At 30.6% G+C, this 26,690-nt stretch overlaps 1 protein-coding gene across 13 annotated transcripts; it reads left to right on the top strand.

Moving 5' to 3' along the window:
- Positions 1–321: 321 nt before the first annotated feature.
- Positions 322–26,690, top strand: LOC117207577 (endophilin-A). Of its 13 annotated transcripts, none has more exons than XM_033447913.1 (14): positions 322–425; positions 8,905–9,002; positions 19,775–19,843; positions 20,106–20,322; positions 20,571–20,704; positions 20,865–20,931; positions 21,884–21,949; positions 22,533–22,633; positions 22,807–22,910; positions 23,457–23,575; positions 24,365–24,457; positions 24,556–24,564; positions 25,164–25,279; positions 25,692–26,690. In XM_033447913.1, the coding sequence occupies exons 2-14, from the start codon at positions 8,958–8,960 to the stop codon at positions 25,809–25,811; spliced, it is 1,260 nt and encodes a 419-aa protein (XP_033303804.1). In that variant the 5' UTR covers positions 322–425; positions 8,905–8,957; the 3' UTR covers positions 25,812–26,690. The 13 variants fall into 13 exon arrangements, with proteins under 13 accessions (XP_033303804.1, XP_033303813.1, XP_033303806.1 ...); XM_033447922.1 differs by lacking the exon at positions 322–425 and adding an exon at positions 5,269–5,823 and having other exon boundaries at positions 24,365–24,473; positions 25,692–25,830; XM_033447915.1 differs by lacking the exon at positions 322–425 and adding an exon at positions 5,276–5,823 and having other exon boundaries at positions 22,548–22,633.

Here is a 26,690-nt window from a genome sequence, read left to right as displayed (position 1 = left end):
CCTAAATTGTATTTATTACAAGGGAAAGAAAGGCTTTCATATACAAATAGTTGTTTGATTTTGAACTGATTTACTCAAATTATTACAAATACTATAATTTAAGTAGTATAATTATAGCAATTGATTATGAAGAATTATATTCTAATAATCTAATAATCTGCAGTTAAGAATGTAATAGTACTATAATCATATTTGTTCTATTCCAAAAATTATTAAATTTCGTAATATATATAAGAATTATATATTTAAGTAGAAAAAGGCATTTTTAATTCATAATTTTTCCCGCTTCTTGGTGATTATGATTAAGAGCAATCTAGCGTTGCTGCTGCAAACTACAAACAGCTGTCGTCTATGTCAAATCGTAGCAGGGGGTTTGCCCATTTCCAGTTTCAAATAGTTCTCTGTTCTCACTAAATTGAGGCAAGGTGAGTATTCTAAAACAAATTACATTCATTATTATCCTTAAAATAACTAATTTTAATGTTTTGTGCAAAAAAATGTTTGAATCAGTATCTTTATTCAATACACGGATGTACTGTATATAATATTCGATTGGTCGGTGTACTTGTTTGACATATTCATTGATTTTATACGTTTTTTTGTACATTCAATAAACAACTCAATAAACACGTGTATAGTGATATTGCGATTTCATAAATTACAAAATAGGTTTAAAGCGAAAACAAATGTTAAGTGGACGCCATGTTCATTTTTGGTTACTTACAGTAACATCTGTGATTGATGGCGTGGTATCATTGTTATTATCGTTTTAAATTTTGGTGAAATATTTAAATTGCAGACAATACACAAAACACGCAAGATTAAATTGTAAAAAAATTATATACAAGTCAATGTATTTTTTTAATTACAACAAAAACATTGACAATGTTATTGGTTCTATAAAATAGTTTTCACGCTGAATATCTAATAACAAGATATGTACATGTATAAGTAAGTACATTATACATATAGAAATATACTTTCTAGTCGCTAATAACTGATTAATTATGAATGACTTAATATTTGTTGATGATCGTAGTATACGATGCGCATTCAAAGTATATACAGGGTGTTCCAGAAATAATGTACAATCGGCATGAAGGCGATTCCACATGAAAAATGAATTAAAAATATAGATTAAAATTTGTTCATATAGTGTTTTCTTTTCGATAAAATAAAATTTGGAGATTTGGTTCGTATATGTGATTTGGCTAATTCATGACTGAGTACAAATAGACAATCAGCAGGACATTATCCTGTATAGATAAGTAAAAAATGCAGAATAAAATGTCATCGTAAAGGTTTCGTTTTTAAGAAAATAGAGTTTGTATGTGCTTAGTTAAGAATTTATCTGGCACTTGATAAATTTTCAAATTCCATTTTCTCGGAAACGAAACGTTACGTGAACAAAACTTGTTCTTCGAATGTCTTCGAATCTTTTTTTCACGTAGAATCTTTCCCTTGCCGATTGTACTATGATTACTAGGACACCCTGTAGCTCTCTCTCTCTCTCTCTCTCTCTTGGAATCTTCATTGGGCAAAAGCAGATGTTCATTTCATTCTTTTTATGTAAACTCTTTATATTTTTTAACATTAACCTTTTTAACATTAGCATCCTACTTCTAAAATCAGTATAAGGAGACTATTTACCAAAATAGCCATCATATGTTTCTTATATTAAAGGGTCATTAATAAAAAAACAAGAAAACTATGATACGTTGGCATGAATATTCGTATATATGAATTGAAAATTTGCTATCTATTACTTTTGTACAATTCTAGATCTTCCGATGGAATTAATTATAGATAAGTACAGGTTTATCTTTGTTAGCATAGATTTTGATAAATGATAAATTGTTATAAGTGACATAACATAGGTTTGTTTTTTAATCTGTATACATATTTATTATTTACATAGTAAAGTGACAATCACAAGAGATAAAATAAATACAAATATTATAGATAGGTTAGTTTTTTCTTTATAATTAATTTCTTTATAATCTTTGCAAAGAAATTAATTATAAAATGAATATCGTGTCCTAACAACATCTATAATGATACCATATTCATGATAGAATGATAAAGCTATATGGTTGATACAATTGTAAACAAATCAATTGCATAATAAGAAAATGATATTGAATTTTTTAAAATAAAATTCGTGATCGTGGAGCTATATTTTTAACAAAATAGAAAAATGTTATTTGAACACAAAGAATTAACAGAAAATTGCAGAGATATTTCACGCTTCGTTGCGATATCATTGTTTCCTTTTCCGTGTTTATTTTATGAACGTTAAAGAGAGTTCATAATGGAAAGCTGCTCTAGAAAAATGAAAGTAAGAGTTATTTCAATTTTGGCAGATTAATATTGTCTCCTGCTGAACCGGCATATATTTTTAGAACTATTTTCAAGAGGCCCGCGTGGGGGTGGTTTGTATAGCGGATGCATACTCAGTATAGGGGGCGTACAAAGCGACAGAATGTTATCGAATGATAGCAGTACCATGACCTAATCGTATTTCTCTTATGATTCTTCGCTGACCAAATGTCTGAGATTTACGAAATTTTAACATTTAATTTCTTCACTTATAGATGATACTTTTATTTTATTTTTTTACCGAAATTATAATTATTGTTGTTATATTAAGGTAATAGTAATTCGAAGAATGAGTTCATGATAAATATCATGATAAATATTCATTTAGGACTGCGATAAAAATATTTCGTATCGCTTCTTTGCCCTTTCTTTGTCAATGGGAGTCATGAGTTTTCAAACAAATATATTTTCTCGCGCCCCTTTCGTTGCATGTAACACCGTGACCTTTTCATGTAAAATCCTTTGAATCCCCGAGGTGCTAGTGTCGGTCCTAACGAAGAACGCCAATAATGCGTATTTCGTTATAGACATACCAGAAAAATTAATTGAAATTAGATAGGTATTAGATAGTGTTTTTTTCATGGGTTTGTATATAATTATTCCGTTTTCGTCTATTTCATATTAAAATATATTCTTTTAGCTACCAAATATTATCAAACTAAAAAACTAACAAAAATGGATTTATCACATCTTTTCCTGTGGTTTTTATTTGGTATGTATTTTTAGCAATAGAAATGCACAAGCTTGTTCATTGAGTATCAAAAATCTTGTTAGTATTTGTTTACTTCTCATTGATTATATATAGTTACATCAATCACTATAATAGATTAGCGATAATTGAAATTATAGGTTCAGTTTTATAATTTTTGGAAACGATTGGTTTGCTTAATAAATTTTAGCAAAATATTTTAAATTATCTCTTACAAAAGAAGCATAGTATTTGATAACGAAAAATAGAAACGAGTTGTAAAATAGAAATTTCGCTATATTATAAAAACGGAAGAGAACAGCAATGTTTCAAGAACTAAAGATCGATTTTTCCGCATTTTCGTAATTTTTTATTACTTAATAATTTGAATCGAACATTTTGTAGTGCATTTCTTTTTTTCGCGACATTCTGAGTAGGGGGAAAGCCTAAACTAGTGTTGTAGGTATATAATGTGATGGCGCGAAGTTTCGAGTCAATAGCCTGTTCATAAAAAGATTTCAAAAATTGTAAACCATAAGAATTGTAATAAGATATTATTGTTTTTTGGAAAGCAAAAACGTCAAATTTTCGTATCGAAGTAAACGTTGAATTGTATCTTACAATATGCTATTTTTCTATAATAAATTTTTTCTGTCTAACCAAATAATAAAAGCTCTCAACAACAACTTCTTACACGTTTTTCAAAATCTTATTCTGAGATATCCCATACACAGCAGGAGATTCACGTTGATTTACATCACTTACATAGTTGAGGCAAAAACAGAAAGGAAGAAAATATAGTAAATATGGGCAAATATATGCTGGCAAGATATTATACCTCGACGAATGTTCAAACTGGATCAATAAGAAACAGCGCAAAATCTAACAAAAACTTGTAAGCTACGTGTATTTTCTGCTCGATAAAATCGTTCTAAGTAGAGGTTCGTATTCAATTAGTTGATTTGTTATTTCTGTTGCATACTTTCGACATATGTTATGCCGTATAACCTTCAATAATAATCTTCAAAGTTAACCAAAGTTGAAATTCCCATCAGATAAACATGGGAAATTCGTACAAAGTGATATACTTATGATTCTAGGTCTATAACTTTTTAGTTTATGTAACAAATTGTGTAAATAAAATTATATTTATTAAATGTTTTCACAATGAACATAAAGTAACAAAAGTAAAATTCAAAAGTTTAAATATAGCGCTCAAATTAACGGCAAATTAAATCTCTTCTCTTCTCGATTTTAGCCCTTTGGCTGGATAAACCGTATATATTATACAATATTAACCCCGGATCTAAACTAAAAACGATAATATTGAAAATCATCCAGTATTTCAGATTCACAGGCAGTGTAGTTGTCATATGTCCAATATGTTTATTAAACACGTTTTACACTCTATATACTATCTTCATCTAAGTGGCTTAGTTTATATTTTTCGTGATAATATATGTAAAAGTTATTTCCATTATCGTCATGTTTATTTTAGTTTCTTTATTCATCAATTTTCGTCTTTCAACTATTATTGCCAAAAGATTAAACGATTTTTGATAAACAATGGTTCGGAATACAATACTTCACATAGTGTTTTTATTCTGTATAGTCCCAGGACTTACGAACAGAATTTTCTGCTTGAACCTAAATATTAATACGGGACTGATTGACAATGATTTTAAAAATACAATGTAAATAGATACTGTTAATATGTTTTTCGTGTAACTTATCTACAAACCTATGCGATCATCAATGTTACTTTCCTATTTTGCTTATTTCACAAAGGGTCAAACCTAACCTAACCTAATTTTTATCCAGTATTACTCTATTAATTCCACAGAAACATCGTTTTTTGTTTTCTGCCTATTATTTCCAATGTCTTTCTACTCTGTCTGTTTTACAAGCGATCAAATATAACCTGATCTAATTTATATCTAACATTACTGTGCATGGAATTAATGAATCGAGTCAAAATGAACACCATTCTTCGCTTCATTTCCACGATCCTCAGCGCCACTTTCCTTTGCTGCCTTTGCAAACGACAAAAATACGTGGCTGATCCCGTAAGGGGTTGCGATTAGACGGTGCGTGGGCGTAAATCTAGCGACACGCAGCGGCTTGCAGAAAAAGCTGTAGAAAGAAAAAAAGCGTGTGCACTTGGAACCTATTGGAAGTCCAGAAAAACCCACGGAAATGAGAAAACAGGTTAAAGGAAGGAACGAAAAGGGAATAAGGGAAAGTGTAGTAAATACAAAAGCTTGAGACAATTATGACAAAGTGGAAGTAGGAATCGCAAACGAGACAAGTAGTGGGGATATGATGTAGCGAATGTTGAACAGAGATACTCATGTAATTTTTGTGCATGCGACAAGAATGGACAATGCGCGTGGAAAGAGAAGGCATGAGAGTGAGGGTAGAGGGAGTTGGCAAGCGTGCGCGTGAAAGAGTGGGGGAAGTAGAAAGAGATAGAGAATGCGATATACTCTACTATGTTGGTTTGAGAGAGACAGATTGATTTTGGTCGCCGGGTATCGATCGTCGCGTTGAAAACTACCCCTCGAGTTGGAGGCGCAGTGTGCAAAACCGACTACGTACGAGTCGGTGGTGCTCGTGGTGATCGCGGTCCACGCGGATCTCTACGCTTTAGGCTCCTAGAGTTTTCACTTGCGTGTTCATCGCGATTTCCTCAGTTGTGGACTATCCACGGCACAGATCATCAACGGTTTTAAAAGTGCCGCAAGGACGTGTATAAGGTGAGATGTCTGCTTTATCGTTACATCTGCATCTGTTAAGAATCCCTCAGAAGTTCGATCTATCTGTTAGTCCGTGTATTATACTCGATATACGTTGCTTCTTTGGTCCGAGTGTCTTTTATTTGTGGAAAGGAAACAAATTATTCTGGAATATTTAGAATTTAGAGCAATTGCCAGTCGTTTGGTCCTCTTTGCACGAATTTTGGCTCATTGGTCATTTTCTGACCAATTTTGCTTGCGGATAGTTGAGAACATATTTTATTGCTTTCTTCGTGTTTTCAACGTTATCATGATGGTTAACTTTCAGATTGCGAATGTCCTCTGTAGCTATAATCTCAGAAAACTAAAGTTCCCTTCATTCGACTTCAAATATATAGTATTAACTTTTTGTATTTTAATTTTAATGTTACTTTTGTTGTATTTTAATCTTAGTATTAATTGCTCATATTTTAATTTTAATATTATTATTTCGGAACACATTGTGTGACATAACTTTACTTATAAGATAGAGGATACTAAAAGAGAGATATTTTTGACATATTTCTACATATTTTGAAAGATGAGAAAAATGCTAGATTTTAGTTAAATAGATAGAATTTTGGGTGTTTTTAACACTGTCACAAATAAAGGTGAACGTAGAGCGGAGACCAGCGCTGTCATGTCAGCACCGGGTCAATTAGAAGGGAATTTAGTTCTATGTAACACTAGTGTACACTTGTATTATTCTTGATGTTAACCGTTAGCAGTCATTATTAGCCCGTTATTAAATGCATAGGTGAATCCTTTTCCCTCCAATGCAACCTTTGCCCTTATTCGTCTGACACTTGTTCTGTTCTCCTCGAAGAAGCGCGCGGCTTATTAAGAGGGACGCCACTCGTTAATTCCTCTTTATGAACGTGACACTCTATTTTTGGAGTCTTTGCTCCATGACGGAAAGGCCTTATAAGAATCTCGCTAGGACTAAAACGTATGATGTAATTTTCTATGAAAATTTGCGTCAGGATTAGCGATGAGCCCGAACACACTGCGAGTAGCATATTCATCGATTAGATTCGAACTCTGTATAAGTGTATTAGGTTATACAAAAAGTTGATAGCGTTTCTATTATATGAATTTCTATGGAATAGTGGAACGTTCGAACAAATATTGTTTTTAGTTGGATAATTTTTAATTAACGAGAATTAAAGAGAAATGTCGAAAATTTGTTAATGAAACAGCTTTTTTTTTGAAGTGAGACAACGTTGAGATTTGTATATCCAAGAAGTGTTGAATCGTAGCTATCATGTTCACCTCTATCTGTCTCATTCAACAAATATGGCAGAGTCTCGTTATTGTTTATCATGGCCTTTATAAATCTTATTCAAAAGAAATAGATGAGAAATGAAATATACCAGAAGGCTATAAAAGCTATGTGATGGGATTTATTAGTCAAGACGAACAATTTTTCATGCCGACATTCATTTCGTAAAGCTACAGATGGTAAAAGGATTAATTCTAGATAAATTTTTCTTAACATTCAGTATGAACTTTTGGTACAATCTGGTATTAATTGTCTAATTAAACAGATAATAGGCCTTACAGATTTACTTATGTTTTCGAAAGTGTCCTAATACTACTGAATACTTATGAATTTATATTTAGTTCCAATTTTATATCTTGTAAGTTTATTTCTGTGATTATTATATTTCTAAATTGTTCCTTTGTTCCATTTCCTATGTATCAGTTTCTTCAAAATAGTAATTGTTTTGTAAAATGATGAATATATTATGATACAGTTATTATTATATTTTCATATCCATGCAAATATATGCAATATTGGAAAGTATACATTACAAGTATGTTCAAACATTGATCAATGAGGTTCGAACACTCTACATATAAGTATTTCGAAAGAAACTACTTTCAACTAGATTCGAACCTAAACGCATCAGATTCGCATCTTCTACGAGTACTTTAGCAAATAAAAATAATAGAATAGTCCCAAGTAGAACCGATCGAACTGATCAAATAAATTCGAAACTATACGAGCGTCTTTCCGGAAATTCTCCAATCGCTTAAAGTCATTTTTTAAATACTTATAAGTGTAAAACGTTCAAATAAAATTTATACGAATTCTATATATCATCTACAGTTCTATAGATTTTTCCTTTTTTTTAGAAAAATTCAACAAGATGATAGTGTTTTTCTGATTCTCGTAATTCGATTGCTGATATTGAACTATTCGTTTCGAGTACTCGTTCCAGGGTTCGAAGCCAGCTTGTGAGGATCGAATATTTGGCAAGTAGAATTAATGAAACGTTGTATGTTACAAGTACTATTCAAATTCTATGAAATTATTTATAGGATTTATGAGTTACATATGTGTATATAATATTGAATTTGATGCTATCACTAGTATACAGTCAGTTTCATCCATGAATTTTTATTTTATTATTTCAAACTTACTTTCACCTCAGCAAAAAGAAAAGATTTCTTTATTCTTTTAGAAGATGTTTATCTTAAGATAATAATATTCTTTTTGTATTTTGTTCAAATGAGATATTTTTTAGCATCAGAAGAATACAATTAAGTTGAAAATGATTGAAATGCAATAGGATTGTTTAGAATTTTCACTTGAAAAAATTTGTGAATATTTCTCAAACGTTACTAAACATATATGCAAAAAGCCAATGCAGAAAGTGTTCCAATTTCTTGAAAAAAAATCTCAATAAATATTTGAAACGAGGTAGGTATTTTAAAACAGAATACCCTCGTTTAAATATATTCGTAATTTGTTAATCATTTCTGATGATATTTTTTCGTCACACTGATTCTGTATACGCGTGTGTGAAATATTGGAAAGGATTAGCATGTACATGTGTGTCGGCGTTTATTACATCAGAAGTAAGTCAGGATGCTGGAAAACGTGGTCGATCGATAACATTGAAAATCATCCGTCCGTGGATGGCTGGATCTGGCGAGCAACCAACCGACCAGTCATAAATTCAAACCCTTCCTCTCTTCGTTTCTCGAAAATTTGCTGCGATCGTTTCGCGACACACACACATCGATTATCCTTTTTTCTCTTTTTTCTGCTTGCAGGCTTTCTGCTTATTTCTGTCTAGAGAGAGAATAGAAGTATCATCAACACCACCATGGCGTTCGCAGGGTTAAAAAAACAGATTAACAAAGCAAATCAGGTGAGTGTATAACTTTATTTAATATTTGTTTATATCGCATTTCTCATGGTACAATCAACAAGGGGGGGGTGATTCTATGTGAAAAAATAAATCAGGAATAGACAATAAAATCTTTTCATATTCCATCTCATTTTTGATAAAATTGAATTTAAAAGTTTGCTTAATAACGTGAATTTGTTTATTTATCGTCTGGGTACGAGTAAACATAACCAGCAAGAGGTTATTCCACGTGGAAAAATAAGTAAAAAATATAGAATACATATAATTTTTTCGAATCTAAGGCCTTGTTTTCAAGAAAATAGAGTTTTAACATGTTTAATTAACTTGGATATGAATTTTATTTTTGTTAACTACTTTATCGGTTTACTCATCGGTGACCTTTTATCAATGCGAATTTTATTGCTACCGTAATTTTCATGAAACGAACATTTAATAACGTAGTAAAATACTGTGGAATGAAAAATTGAACGTAAAATTTAATATATTCAAATATTAAACAGAACTCTATGTTACAATGTTACAAATTAGATAATTTTTCGATCCAAAAAGAATTTCAAGTCTTTAGCACAGGTTCCCAATTTAGTACAGCACTGAATACGCAATGGAGTCAGTTGAACATATTATCATAATTAGCAGCCCTGTTTTAATACGCGGACCACCAGTGACTGATTCAGAATCAGAGTTGGTCACTTTTTACTTGGAAAAGAAATAATAGGCGAAAAAATCAAGTATTTACACTAAATAAAATAGTAAGAAAGTTTATTTGAAAATAAAACCATTTGCAAATAAATTTCAAAATCGTACTTGAAATGTAAATTATTTCTAAATAATTTATTTACCAAATATTTCATTGTTTCAAATAATAATGGGAGATAAAGGATAACGAATAATTGTTTTTCGTGTAGAAGGGATGTTAATTACTCTATATGTTGATATTTAATACTATCCTTTGAAAATCATTTCGCGATCCACACTTTACAATCTATGGAATAGCATGTTACTTATGTGACGGTGTTCAATGTCTCTTGTAATGTAATTACGGTATGCTATGAATGTGAGAGGCGAAGTCGCGTTATCCTCGCCTACGCACGGTTAACTGACCGAGATTCGTGGAGTTTTTTTGAGGCCAGATTTTCAAGCTTACTTCGCCACCGGGGAATCACCGTTGTCCCTTTGTAGTCGCACGTATATCGCTGACTTTTACTAGGTCACGCTATGATTTCAATTGCATTTCACCGTTTGATAAATCATTATTATGCACGTATTATGATTTCGAAGACATTGCATATTTCGGTATTACAATGACAAAGAGACGAGTAGAATATTTCTTTTTGTTAAACTGGGGTTTGGAGGTTTGGATATATATATATATATATATATATATATATATATAAATATATATATATATATATATATATATATATTCTTATCTATATCTATTTAATATATATTATTTTATTGTAATTTAGTTATAGTTATAGCAAGATAGTTAATACATATAAACATACATATGTAAATGAATATATATATATATATATATATATATATATATATATATATATTCTTATCTATATCTATTTAATATATATTATTTTATTGTAATTTAGTTATAGTTATAGCAAGATAGTTAATACATATAAACATACATATGTAAATGAATGGAATATATATTCCTTTCTTTCTCTTTGCTAAATTGAGATTTTAAAATTAAATTTTTTTTAAATCTAGAAATTTTGATATACTTCTTTATTGTATTTTTTATGTTCAGTTCTTGAAGTATAATTTTTGGTCATAAAGTATACATTAACCATATTTTCGAATTATTGGATCATCACTTTTTCCTTTCCTTTACTGCTTTATAGTTTCATAATAAGTCAGAGTGATATTCGTGAAAATATATGGATTGTCCGTGGGCGATAATGATTATTCCTATACGATGCAACAAAGTTTCGTCTTATATAATTATCGAACGAAATATAAATTGATCGTAATGCGGTAACTAACGGCACGGATAGATTTTAAAATGCACTATTGAGGTTTCAAATGCAGGTTCAAATGCTATTTTTACTTTAATTTTCGATAATATTTTACAAAGTACTTTTAACAATTTGTTCAACTGGAACATATCGTTATTTACGCAATTAGTTAATAAATAATAACATTTAACATATAATTGATATAACTAATATAATTAATAGAACAATTTTAAACTATTTTTTTTTGAAAAATTTCAAAACATAATAATCTTTTAAATTTAATTTTTATTTATATTCGTTGTAACTTCAAATAATATTATGTTAGTTATTTATATAATAATACTATATTTTATATGTTTACCATAATATAATAAATTATTATTATAAAGTTTCCACTTGAAATAGTACCACAGAATATATCTTATTAAACTTATTCATTAGGATAAAAGAAAATACTCTTTTATATTAGGTCATCCCATAAGTTCGTGGCGACTTTTGTGTATACATTTCATGTGTCGATTTATAAACATACAGCGATAAGGAGCCAATGCACTTGAGCTTAGCTGATCGAGAACAGGCTAGAGCAGATTTTCGTGGATATAAGATCGTAATATAGTGAACACAGTGACTTCTAACAGTAAAAAATCATGAGTGAAATGCGTATCCATTTTCGACATCTCATGTTATATGAATTTCGGAAAGGAAATTCTGTAACAATTGCCACGAAAAACATATGTGCTGTTTACGGAGAAAATGCGCTTTCATCTCGCACCTGTAGGAAGTGGTTCCAACGTAGAGCTGGGAATTTTTGTTTAGAAGATGAGGAACGCTCCGGGCGTCCTCCGCAGACAGACGAAGATAAAATTCGGGATCTTGTTGAAAAATCACGAAGTTTGACAGTTCAAGAGATGTCAAATGTTCTGAAAATACCTAAGACAACGATTCATAGGTGTTTAAAAAAAATAACATATATAACCTCTCGAAAAACGGCACGAACTTATGGGATGACCTAATAGAATTGAAAGATTATCTACGACCAATTATACAATTTATTTCATGCATTCATAATATGTAATTTATTGATTCTTAATCGCTTTTAACAGAAAACTGAAACAAGCAAGTTGTCCTCGGAACAATACGAGGAACATAACAAACAGTACATTAAATCAGTCTTGCAGTGCAATTTGTATCGTTATATCGTTCTTTAATGATCAATTTACCGGTATCCTAAACTGCTTATCGGATAGTCCTTGTCGATAATTAGTTTTACCGTTATACATGGTTTTATCGTAAAATAATTCTGTATACGTTCACGTTCAACGAAATATTTTATAGAAGTACTTTAATTAAATATTATTAGTATATTTTATGAGATCAAAAGCATACATTAGTTTAACTTCATTGAATTTCTATATCAGAAATATTTAAGTTTTCACAAAATTCGATTCAAACATTTTTAATGTGGAAATTTGATGAAGTTAAACTGATATTGCTGACTGAATTCAATTCAGCCAACAGATAAAAAATGTGGAATTTTCAACGCAGATCGAAATACAATATTTATTTCTTTCCTGAAACTCAATTTGCCTGGCTTACTATCGACAATAATTTATATTTGTTCTTTTCCAATAAACTTCTCCCTTTTCTATTTCTTCACGTAATCACGATATTATTTTACTTATACTTGCTAAGTTTCCCTTCATTGACGATTAAAAATAAATAAATATTCGAGGTGATTTACTTTTGAATATCGATTTCTCTCTGTTATATCATTAGGCTCCACTTGAGTTTGATTCTCTCTTCTCGAAGCTTATTATTGTCAGTTTTCATTTTTCAAATGTACAACATTAATATGAATTAATTCGTTAAACCTCTAGTTCGTAATCGTAAAAGATCAATATTAAATAAAGGTAAAGTATGGCCATAGAGAAAGTAACTAAGAATAATTACGATTTCATATCGATCGACGTTCCAACCATTAGTACAGTGTTTTGACCCGTGAACAGGGGTCTCGTTCGTCACAATGCGCCTTGAGTGGAACAATTAATTCTTATTTAGGCTGACACTTATTAAATGCGAGATGGGAGACGTGTTCATAGTTTTACATGGTTAAAGATAAACTTTCTCAAACCAAGATAAGTATTGCAAAGACCAATAATTGGATAAATATAATCTTATATAATTTTTGAAAAATTATAAAATTTTAATAATTACAAATTATATTATATAAAAGGGGTTGCTTTGCAATGAGTGATATTCATAGGTATATTTAGATAAATGAAGTACTACTGTACTTACATATGTACATTATGGTATTTTCAGTTGCAGTTACTATTATAGAACAATTTGTATATAGTTCTTTTCTCAGTGTGTCTGTGTCAAACAATTTATTCCTGTGTAATTAAAAAGAAAATATTCATTGAAAAATTAATTGAAATCGTTATATCGTGAAACAGATGAATGTAATTATTTTGTTATACATATGTATGGTGTAGAAAGAAAGAGAGAATTTATGGCAAGATTGTTCTATGAAGTAATGCAAATAGCGTACGGTTTCAATGAAGTTCTCCGTGTATTTTATACGGGTATTAATTCAAATTTACCGGCTTTTTAAACGAGTCTGGGAAATGATACTCGAGGTTGCAAGAACGACTTTTATTTCAATCATAGAAAGACAATATCCGATTCATGAAAATTTATATTCGCCAACCAAGGGCGTAAATGTATTTTTATCCTTTTGAAGTCGCAGTTCTGAAAGTTCATCATGGCACGGTTTTTGTCAATGTATTAATTAACTTTTAGAGTTACTGTTTATTACTCACTTATTGTTCTTAATGACCAACAAAAAAAAGAATAATTTTAAATATACTACAGAAAATTGCAAAATAAAATTATCCTGTAATCTTAAATAATTTAGGTTTGTCAGTTTATTTTTTTTTATATACTAATTACAAATATCAAAGTATTATTTTTATAATTAAAAAATCAGGAACTATATAATGGTAATCAAATGCTTGTAATAAAAGGAATATGAAAAGAATTCTAATGATCTTCTTTTAGAAATAAAAAATTTAAAATATTAGGTGTGGTATAAATTATGTAAAATTTACAAAATGTTCACTTTTATTATAGATATAACATAGCTTTACATATTAATTTTGACATGCGTGTAACAATTATATAGTTTTGGATTTTACGTAATTGATTTCGTAGCAGCTACATTTAAAATTTTAGCTACGAATATTTTAACTACGAATATTATAGAAACAGTGTAACGTAAATGTTGCATGAATTACACATTTATTCAAAGTATCGCAATTATTGCATATAGGTAATAATAATTACGTTAGCAAGTGCTATTGGTAATAGGTGCTCATTTGTCCTTTATAAACATGAAATATGTAATACTAAGCTACTATTATGTTTTAATTCTTAATTGTGTTGTGTTATATATTAACCAGCATAGAGAGATATGAAATTTTATTATATTAGAAATTAGGAAATCATCTTTATAATCAATTTCCGGAAATATCATTTTAATGTAATGTATGTATGTATGTATGTGCAACGCATTAAGTAAATTAACTAAGCATTTGGTAATATGTTCGATAGAATGTATGTGTTAATTAGAGATTAAAATAGTCTTATCATGGTATCTTATCATCATCATCAATTGCAAAATAATAATTTAAGGGACAGTGAAAAATTCAGAAGTTTGAGAATAATTTGAAAGAAGTTCGAAAATTTGAGAGTAAAGAACTACTAACGCCGATTATAGTCGGTGCTCAAATAATAATATGCTCGGTTCTAATTACATCTGAAATTATTGTTTTGATTTTGTGTTTGATTACGTATTAATAATGTAGTTTCTTCGAGGAAAGAGATTGGAACAAACCAGCTATCTGTACATCTGTTAATTTCTTCAGTTGTCAAGGTTACATTTTTATCTTATCCTAACCCTTTTTTTATCCAAAGTGAATATTCGTGGCGAGTAGAGGAAATATACTCGCAGCCATGTGCGCCTTAAAGAGAAGGTTAATGCAGGATATGAGGAAGATTTTTTCGTACTTAACGTCAACGTTTTTCGTCCTTCATAAACGAAGAAGATTTACAAGAAATGAACTTGTTTGCGCACGATCGAAATATTATTAATACTATTTTAAAATGGCAAGTTATAAGCTGCCAGTATCAATAAGAACTTATCCGTGCACAACAGTAACAAACTTGATAACAAAAGAAATGAAATTTTATAAGCGGAGTTGAAAAATTACAAATTATCTGTTTTTATTTTTTGTTATTCTTTACTACTTGAAATTTGTTCGTTAGCTTAAGGTTATTTATATTGTATCCTAATTCTAAAAAGAAAACTGTTTAATAATAAACGTACAAAAGCCACATTCGCAGCCATGTGCGCTGTAAGGAAAAGTTTAACGCGAGTAACCGTATTTACCGAATAATTCCAAGAAACCGGATTTTCATGGTAACCATTCTCAGAATATTTCATCGGCAGTTGTAACGTCGCGAGCATTACAATATAATCGGTGCATAAATTCGAATCAAACAGCATGTGATATTGCAACTACCGGATGTGGGTCAGATTTACTCTAGGACAACGTGTAATCGGCAACGGTGCGCTACCTATGTTTCTGCGTGTAATGCCGCTTCACAAGTGGGTCACTGTTAAATATAGGTCACGGTCGTATGGGACCTTCGTCAAATAATCGTGTTGCTTGGCTTTTACACTTTTCAAGGATCTTGACATAGTGTTGCTCTCGTCTGTAACTTGCGATTCAACTACAAACGACTCGATATTCGCGATTATCTTAGATTTGCTATATTAAGTTACGCGATCACTTAATAGAAATAAACGATTTTCAACTTAGCTTTAAACCGGAAGCTTCTATAATTATAAGATTAAAAGTTAATAACGATAAAGTAGTTTTAGCTTTTTAGACTTCCTGCAAACATAGATACGGTATTATTTATTTCCAAAGTTATCTCGGCATAACTTCATAAAAATGAGAGACTTTTAACTTATTCATTATGCAAATGAATTTCATATATAAAAATACACGAATAAAAATGCTACCTATAAATCATGAATTGTTCAATAGGAAAAGAATTAAAGTACACATGTGATTAACAACACTCTCGCGATATTGTTTGAAATTCTATTATATTCATTATATGGAATAGTGAATGAAGATAATTTCGAATTAAACAGAGCTGAACAAAAACGAGAAGAGAAAGAGAGATTGTGGGTGGGTTCGCGATGCGATATGCGTTGTTATTATGTAAAATGAATTGCTTTCATTTCGCGTTTCAAACATTGTAGACGATTCATCTTCTTCGAGAAAAGATGTGTAGAATATTTTGCTTGTTATTGCGAAAGGGCGCGTAGTAATGTTTGCAATCCTCATTCATACGTTCCCGTTTCATTGAAATTACTTGCGTGTTTCTCAAATGAAAAGAATTAAGCCACCGTGATAATCTTTATTCATATATGCAAAGTAAGAGAGAAGACCAAGGAATGGCACGAAATGTATTTATTAAGAAAATCTTCTCGAACTTTTAGATGCGTTAAAATAAATGAAATAAATAACGAATGAAATAGAAATTATATTTGTATAATCATTTGAAGAAATAATAAAAATAGTTCACTTCCGTAATGTCCAACTTTAAAACGATACATTTAAGGGATAAAAAGATATAACCGCTCTAGAAAGCTCGTTTGTAGGCCGGATATGATGGACAACCGGAAACTGGCCCGTCTGTCGCCATAAAAGAAAGCATCGTAGAAATCTCGAGCACATATATTGTGATAGTCGATTGGTCAATGTTGGTTAATTGCTCGTAAACCGAGATGATCTTGAAAGATGAAACGAGATTTCCTATGAACGAGAGATATCCGTAGGTCAGAGGCGAGAGCAAAGGATATATGTAGTATGGTAAGATGTTTGAAAAGGGAAGAAAATACCACTGCCAGAAACGATAGGCTCTCCGGATCAATAATACCCGTCGTCAATTGATCTAAAGTGATGTATACCTCTGAAATCTTGGCAACTAGTACGAAGGAACTCTCGACCGATATTCAACTATTTTTATCATACAATCATCACCGCCATAATAATCAATAATCAATATTAAACAAAGATATTTGAAACTATTAATTCATTACATAATTGTGGTCTATATTATATGAGTTATTGATATGACTGTTTCCATTTTAGATTTATCTAGTCGTCATATTATACAAATACATTTTGTATCGTATCTGTATAATATAAATATCTCCATTGTTTTTATTATCGAACGAAAGTTCTTGAATAACATTAACATAAACTTGCATATACAAATGTATAACGTTATGAGCAACAGAACACAATAATAAAAAGCAAGAGATTTAAATCTATTAAAATCTATCGCGCGATTAAATTGACGTACTTCCTTTTCCTTAAATAGCAAAGGTGAATTTAACGAGCAAAAATCGAATAAGATGAAAAGCATGTCTATATAATACGAAATATGAAAATACAAGAAAAACAAAACAATGAGTATTTATTTTTTAGTGAACGGTTACAAACAGAAAATGTTCATGTTAGATAATATTAAATATTTGATGTGCTAGTTAAAAATAGGAATTGTGGATCATTCACCTGGTCGAAACGAAAAATGACCTCACTCTTCCTACTTTCACTATTTCTAATTAGTAGAGATAAGTTTGCGTTACGTCAAGAATAAGAAAACTTTCAACAAAAATAATATAAAGTTGATTAATTTTAATAAATTGATGAGTATAAAAAATATGCTAAATGTAATTTCTATAAATCCAACTGCTTTTTCTAACCAGTTACAATTTTAGGCAGAAAATTGATACGAAAGTTACAGTTTGAAAATTAAACAGACTAAACTAAGCTAAATTAAATCAACTAAGTTTAACAAATTGTAAAGTACATCATTGAGGTTTCAGATATGATTGGAGACACATTGTGAAGATTTTAAATGCAGTTTTAAGTGTATCATGAAGAAGATAATTATTGTTCTTCATAACTTTGTTATTGCTGTAGAAATTCATTTAACCAGCTTATCCGGCTCGTTTATGTACAATCAATTTCCTGAAACATAATTAATAGAGAAAATATGAAAGAGAGCGTGATAATTAAAGTAGAAATTATACTACTTATTAACGCAGCGTTAAAAAGATAGGAAATAATACAAAAATTTGTTTTTTTTTAAATATTTTCTTTTTATAGATTATGAAAATAAAAATAAATGTTTGAAAATAATAAGGAATTGATTGACATTGCGTTCAACTTACAAGAGTAACAAATTTGTGATTTTTACGAAAAATAGGTAATATAAATTCTCTTGTATTATTTAGTAATCAACATGAATTAACGAGTATTATTCAAGAAATTAAAAATATGCGCAAATAATATTCAGTTCCTGCATAATTATAATCAGTTCAAAAGTGCTTTTTTTTGTTTTTAATCAAATGTTCGTTTATACATTTAACAATAATGAGTATACATAAATGACATGCATTAACGTTCCGGTTATTATATAATTTATTACATAATACATTAAATAATTTATTATATAATAAAAGTGTAAATAAAAGTGTAGTAAACATTCATAAAATGAAGTTAATAAAAGAAAAATTTTATTAAATGTGTCAGAGAATATTTACGTAATATACGTAATTATAATATAAGGAAACAAGACCGAGAGGAAACGAAGATCGCGAAAATTTATTAAGTTAATGAAAAACTCGTTATTAATTTATCTATTAAAAAATTACTAAATTATAAAATTTCAAGTATTTAATCTCTCACACACAGAGTTAAAAACAATAAAAATTTCTCTAATAAAGACATTAAAGAAATGTGTTTCATAACTTCTTTAAATTCTATTTATTAGTAATCAGTAGTCGACATTATTTATTGTGAAATTAATAATTTGCAGGATGGTCGCATGTAAGTCAAATGTACTTTGCATTTATTTCAGTAACAATAAATGCAAATGTACTTTGCATTTATTTAAGTAACTCTGCATTACGCCGTTATTTATAGGTTCCAAGCACACCTCTTGATTACTGCAGACGTATACCAAGAGTCTTTCCCTTTAATTATTTACGGTAAAACCAAGGATTACTTTCGGAAAAATAGTTACGCTCATCCATTCATGCTCTTGCATTACGATCTTTTTTGTGAATTATTATAAAAAACACTAAAGATTTGTCATGATATGAGACATTTTTCATTCATATAAATTTTATAATGGATAAATCCGTAATCTTGTAGACATTTTCGAGTTATAAAGGCTCGCCTGTATCCATAAAAACATATATTTAATCCCAGAAATAAATAAAAAGGTAGAGTTAGAAACATAAAATTTTAAAATTATTCCTGTGATCTTTAGTTCGAAAAGCAACAATGGAAAGAATCATTTGCTATTTTCGCGTGTACCTGCAGATTTTAAGGTTTTTATGTTTCATGAATTTGAAGGCTTCCTGAATAAACAAAATGTAATCTTGTCACGATTTTCGAATTACCACGGATCGACTGTACTTAACTCTTAACTGGTATTATTGGATCACAGGCAACCATAACAATTTGGAATTAGATTACTTAGTTTGAAGAATGTAAAATATAAAATAAAATTAGATATGCTAAGTTTCAGTAATCTAACATAAGTTATAATAGTTATACATACATAATCTAGCAGTACTATTTGAAGGATAAAATTATAATGTTTAATCTTATTATTTAATTCTAATGAAATTTGTATTTCCAGTATATGACAGAGAAGATGGGCGGAGCGGAAGGAACAAAACTCGACGTTGACTTCATGGATATGGAGAGGGTGAGTACACGTTTCTACATTTTTAAGGTTTCCGGAAGGTGTTCTTATTGCATCGCCTTTAACCTTCGATCAATCTTCTCGCCAATGAAACCTTCTTGATGAAATTTGTTCGCACCTCTTTTACTTCAAAGAAATGAACTCCTTATGTACTTTGAAATATTATTTAGTAATAGAAATAAATAAGAAAACGAAATAAAAGTAGAAATTTGATAATGTAATATCATTTAAGCTAACGTACAGTATGATATAATTTTGATCGTAGAAAACGGATGTCACGTATGAGCTGGTGGAGGAGTTACAAATGAAAACGAAAGAGTTCCTTCAGCCAAATCCAACTGCAAGAGCGAAGATGGCCGCGGTCAAGGGCATCAGTAAGCTCAGCGGTCAGGCAAAAGCCTCGACTTACCCCCAACCAGAAGGTGTTCTCGGCGATTGCATGCTTATTTATGGAAAGAAATTAGGAGAGGATAGTATTTTCGGTACGTTTGTTCAGTCCATATAGTTAGACTTAATTAATAATTAATTGTTATTTTAAAACATTCATATTCACTTCCTATCACCAAAAAGCTGTGCCGCTACTTTAACTTTCGGAGGACATTCGCATCTCAACCCATAACTTTCGTAATTGCATACCTAACGAAGAAACTAGTAGAGCAGACGCATAAATTATGCATCTAAGTACAAGCAAACATTCGGCTCATTAATCTTTCCTAATTTCTGTTCGCAGCTCAGGCTCTGGTTGAAATGGGCGAGGCGATGAAGCAGATGGCGGACGTGAAATATTCTCTGGACGACAACATTAAACAAAACTTCCTGGAGCCTCTGCACCATTTGCAGACCAAAGACTTGAAAGAAGTGATGGTAGGTTGGTTACTAAAAAAAGTTGGCTTTTCTTCTTGACTCGTTGAGTAGCGTTGTCCCAGTTTAACGCGACAAGAATACGCGACGAGACAGAAAGAAAGAAAGAGGGGAAAAGTGCATGTATTCGAGAACGGGAATTGATATCCCTTTTTGTTTTCAGCATCACCGGAAAAAGCTTCAGGGACGAAGGCTGGACTTCGATTGCAAGCGGAGACGTCAAGCGAAAGGTATACTTGGACGCGAGTTGACTTTATCTTTCTCTGCGATATTTATTGATTTATTTAAGCACAACACATTGGGGCCGCGCACATTGTGTCCTTGCACACCTTGTACATACATCATGTCTTTGTACAAAAACTCGATGCGTGTCGTTTGCAATTATACGCACGTAGAGTGGCTCACAAAAGCGTTCGAACACTTCTGAAAACCTCTTATGGATATATTATACCTGTTACATATTTTGAAATTTCATTGGTATTGTAGTAAGATAGAAGTATCATGATTTACGTTGGTAAAATATAAAACAGATGTACAGTGGCTACACAAAGTATTTACATGTCATTGTATTTATTATTGCATTTACTTACTAATTATTTAGACTCGATTTCGTTATGTTATATTTTATATGGTAATAACAATTTATGATTAAGAAGGAATATTTTAATATATGACAGGTAAAAGTTCTATGTCATGATAGCCATATCTCACTACAGTATTAATGCAATTTCAAACAGTTCTGTATAACACACGTAACACATTCATAGAAGATTTCTATAAATATTCAAATAGTTTTATGGGTCACTCTACTAAAAATAAAGATAACATGTAAAGATAAAATCTAAAATCGGACAAGAAATGCAGCTTTATTAAATGATTTATGCGTGTTCTTCCTTCATTTTCAGTTCATTGTCTTAGTTTACAGGCATTCCATTCGCATGTTCTGCTGCATGTGCACTTTGTCATAGATAAATTATAGTTGGTTGATGTTACCATGATAATTTTTTATTTGTTTATATGGGGTGTTTTAACAAGTTAAAATGCAGATTATTTATTGCAGATGATCTTAATGCGTATGAAGGTCCATATTTATTTGCAAATTATCAATCATTAAGTTTTTCAGTTTAGTATGAGAGAAAAATATTTGTTTTCCGTTTGTTTGTCTGCATTCTTAATAATTAGCAACTGGAAAAAGATCAGCCAGTCCTCATTTTGGAAGTCCAGTGAAGTCCTCTTCACCATACACTGGTACGTGATTTCCTACGTGCAATAGTTATTAAATTCCTCACTTTATTTCCAATTTTTTAGATTTAGTTGCTTTTTTTAGAAACATATAGAATAATCAACCCTTTAATTATTTTCCTTTAAATCCATAATCATTACGTTACATTATGTGCATATAAATAACAATCCAAGTAATAATCTTTCTTTTTTCATCTTTGATGTATCTTTGTATATTTTTTCTAAAATAAATGTATGTAGATTTATATCATAGTAATTCACAATCCTTTCAGATGATTATATTAAAAATACTAAGTATAACAAATATAAATATATTCAGAAGTGCACTAAAGGTACTGCGAATGTTGAATGTGTTGTACTTATTCTGTATATATTTTCTAGTGAAACTTCAATATCTGTATTATAAATGCTTGTGTTTCGAGAAAGAAGGAATGTACACGATCAAAGTACTTAGGCATTTCATATGGTTTAATTTCGCTAACTTTTACTCCTTGTTGTGTGTATATCTTATAATGTATCAAACATAGGCATTTAAGCAACCCTGTAGTACAATTTTTAATACCTTCACCGGCGCAAATTTTGCGAGCAGGTTCTCACGTTTCAGACGACGAAATTCGTCAAGCAGAAGAGAAATTTGCAGAGAGTCTCCATCTGGCACAATTGGGCATGTTCAACCTTTTGGAGAATGATGTAAGTAAAAAACTAATTGAATGTGTGTTAATTTTTACTTGAACAAGTTCTTATATAGAGATGTATCAAATTCTTCATGGAAGAATTGAGCAATTAACACGATAAAAACTTAAAGATGTTTGCTTATCATTGTTATATTGCTATATTGTTGCTTTTCATTGCTTTTTCCTTAGGTTGAACAAGTGGCACAGTTGGCAACATTCAGTGAAGGTCTCCTGGAGTACCATCAGCAGTGTACTGAGATTCTAAGAACACTAACAGAGACACTTTTGGAGAAGTATGTATTGATACAGTATACATATCTCACCAGACTTAGAACATCTTTTATTTTTTATAATCCTTTACAAGAAAATGTATAGAATATAAATGTTAATTAATAAGTTGAAAAATTATGGCAATTTATATATTAATTCACTTTCACTTAAGAAATTCACTTTCTGTATTGCTCTAAAAAAGAATTTTGATTCTTTGTGTAACTTAATGTGATTATATTATGTACAGGGTATATGAATACTATTGTTAAAGATCATCACAGTGCAACATTATACCTCTGGATCAGTGGAGGTTTGAAATTCGAAGTTAAAGACAATTTTGTAGCAACTTCTTTAACGAATCTCTATCGATCTAAAGATGTAGAATCGCACTATAGTGGTCTTTATTAACAATATCTATACATCTTTTACTTTATTATATGAATTTTTTCTAATTTCTATAGTTTTAAGGTTCCTAATAACATTATTTTATGCTATGAAATAATCTTCCACTTATTATCCACAATAATTTTGTAATGATTATGCTATTGTATTTTTATTTTTAATCACAGGAAAGACGAGGCAGCGAACAAACCAAAAATGGAATTCATACCGAAGACATTGGCTGATTTACACGTCGATGCATTACCTACATCGGATGCTATGAACGGTGGGAACTTCTCCTTCCACGGTAAAACACATTCACACATATGTTCACATCCAAGATAATGACTCTTGCGGGTGAATTGGCTGTCTGTTTCTTGTTTCCTCTGTCATGCAACATTTCTGCGTGTCCTGCAACTATACACTATAGTCGTATACATTGTACTCTTTCCTGATTGAGTTTCCCTCGCCATTACTCTGACTGTTAAACGGACATTAAATTTTTGTTATCTTTTGTACTCAAAGGAATATATTACATACACACTAAAATATGACATAATAGTAAGATATAAAAGTCGATGAAATCATATTTGAACTTCAATGTGGAGATTGATCTTCTTTTTTATTATGGTTTCGTCGAGATTGTAATAGAGCTAACAAATTGAATAACAAATTTTCCTGCAGTTTTATGTTAATTTTGATAAATAATATTATATAATGTTTCTGGGTTTAGCATTTCGTTTTTTCAAATGCTAGGAAGTTATTCTATATAAATTTATTTATTTATCTATTTAATGGTGATAAAAGGTGAAATTGCTTCACTTATTATTATTGCTTCACTTAATTAAACATTTAACACGATTACTTACCTATCACCTTGAATGCATTTTATTTTACTGTTTCCAAGCTAAGCAATAATTTTTTTGTATTTTTGATACTTCGAGAAATAATTGTACGCAAGTATGAACTATGTATATATTGACTCACCAACGTAATTTCGCGAAACTCATCTCTAACACATTCATTACACGTTATCCGACTGTTCTGTGTGTATACTCTCGTATACCTGAATGTCTGTCCTTTTGACACAATGTAGGGGCAAGTCGAGCCGGGTCTCCGATTCATGGGGATGGGAAGCGCTCGCAGCTTGAGCTATTTCCAGCCGGAAACCCGCCACAATCTGCCAATGGTAAATTTTGCATGGGGTTGGTTTCTCCTACCGTAGGTTTCGATCGATCGATTAATTATTCAATTTCAATTCTATCGCTTTTCGTGCACCGCAAACAGGGCAAGAAAGTAATTACTATTTTGCTTCTTGTGTATCTTCTATCGATGTATCCTAATTTAGCCATTTACTGGTCATTAAGTATATACATGCATGTTTATGTAATGGTTATACATTTCTTTTTGTGTGTACTGTTATGGAATACTTTGTTTTTCTTAATTTTATAAGATATAGTGATTCACAATAAAACTTGAATGTCAAGATCATTATGTTGTTTACTATCATTTTTTAATAATATAGTATTTATTGGATTGTTGTAGATTTCTCTATAAAAATTATATAAAAAGTCTACTTAGAACCAATAGAAATCTAATTTTCTAATTTAATTTTCACTGCATATATAAATCTCAGACATTATCGTATTTAAATATTAATGTGATTCACTGTACTTCATAATTTTATCTAGATTTTAGCGAGAATAGCTGTTTAAGTTGATCATCAGATATTATCATACATTTAGTTTTGCATTATGTTTTATTTTATTGAAGATAAAATTCAAATTATTTAGATACTGTAGTGCTCTAATTTAAGACTGTTGCAGCAAGCCTAATATTTTGTTGCATTATCTATTTGTATCTAATATAATTCTAAAATTCTTGATGGTTTCTAGCTTCGCCCTTGCCATCACCGAGCAAATCGCCAGCCAGGACTCCGATGACAAGACAACCTTGCTGTACAGCTTTGTACGATTTCGAGGCAGAAAATCCTGGAGAACTCGGCTTTAAAGTAAATATAATACAATTATATATACAATTTTCCATTTCTGATTGTTTTTTTGTGTGAGTAATCTGAATTGGTAAATGTATTTAATTAAATATTTTGTAACTTAATTTTTTGTTATCGTAATTGAGGCATTGAAAATAAAAGTGAATTAACATAGAAACATTCTCAAATGTAAATTACAGATTTTAATAAAACTTATGTAGTATGATGTAGTTCTTGAAAAAGTATTTGACACATATCTTTTTTATGTACTGATATTCATGTTGAAAGAGTGAAAACAGCTCCCGAAGTTGAATGTTGGAAACATATTTAACGGAATATCTCCGAAGCTATTAGGTTTAGAAAAATTGTCCAAATGTAAAAAGAAATGTTTTTAAATAAGTAATGTATCTAACAATGGTGTATTATATTTCAGGAAAATGATACGATCACTTTGACCAAAAAGATTGACGAGAACTGGTTCGAGGGTAGCCTGAACGGTCGTACGGGTTATTTCCCAGTAACTTACGTGCAAGTCGTAGTGCCATTACCTTAAGGAGACGTGGTGCGTCTCGAAACCAAAGACCCTGCATTCGTTCATCAGCGTTTACCACGAGAATTACCTTAAATTAACAAACAATTAGCCTAAAAATCTCTCTTTCAAGATTACTCTCTTCCCTACTGAAATCACTTATTGCGTTATGGTTCGCTTATTCGAAATGGATGAATCCTCAAGTTCTACTCTATTCACTTATTTTATTTCTTTCCTTTTGTCCCCAGGAATAGCTCTATACGCATGTTAATGTACATATATAATGTTATAGTGTCTTTTATCGACGTAAGGACCTTCGCGCGCGCAGATACATATATATATAACACATGACTTACAGTACTACAATTAAGTATGAACACACGTATACACGTACACGAGATATACATGTACACACAATGTTATACATCATGAAGTACCTACGATGGCAGTCCACTGTCAAGGGCGGCTCTTTTCTCACTTTTTAATGTCGCTTCATGTGTCATCGATTTAATATCATTAATTTCTCACCAAAGTTTTATTGCACAAAGACATCAGAGCGCCAAGACTGCATTGAAATTTTTCAAAATACTTTTTACCTCAAGTATTTTCCCGTTCATTCAATCAACAATCATATACTCATTTAGTAGACATAGAACAAAATAATATTGCCTATTAAGTGATGGTTGATCTGCTCGGAATCGATTTTTCAGTCATAAGTATTTGAATCACTCGATATATCATGTTCATATTTCATGATTTCATTCAACGTTCATGTTTTCATCTTGTATATTTCTTTCCATACATTTGTTATTTGTTCATCATGCTCTCAAGTGCATTGTTCCTAATATAAGGGGAGAGAGAGAGAGAGAGAGAGAGAAAGAGAGAGAGAAAGAGAGAGAGAGA

The sequence above is a fragment of the Bombus bifarius genome, unplaced genomic scaffold (genome assembly GCF_011952205.1).
Source record: "Bombus bifarius isolate JDL3187 unplaced genomic scaffold, Bbif_JDL3187 scf7180000008038, whole genome shotgun sequence".
NCBI classification, from domain to species: Eukaryota; Metazoa; Arthropoda; class Insecta; order Hymenoptera; family Apidae; genus Bombus; species Bombus bifarius.
This window is presented reverse-complemented; position numbering and strand designations above follow the sequence as displayed.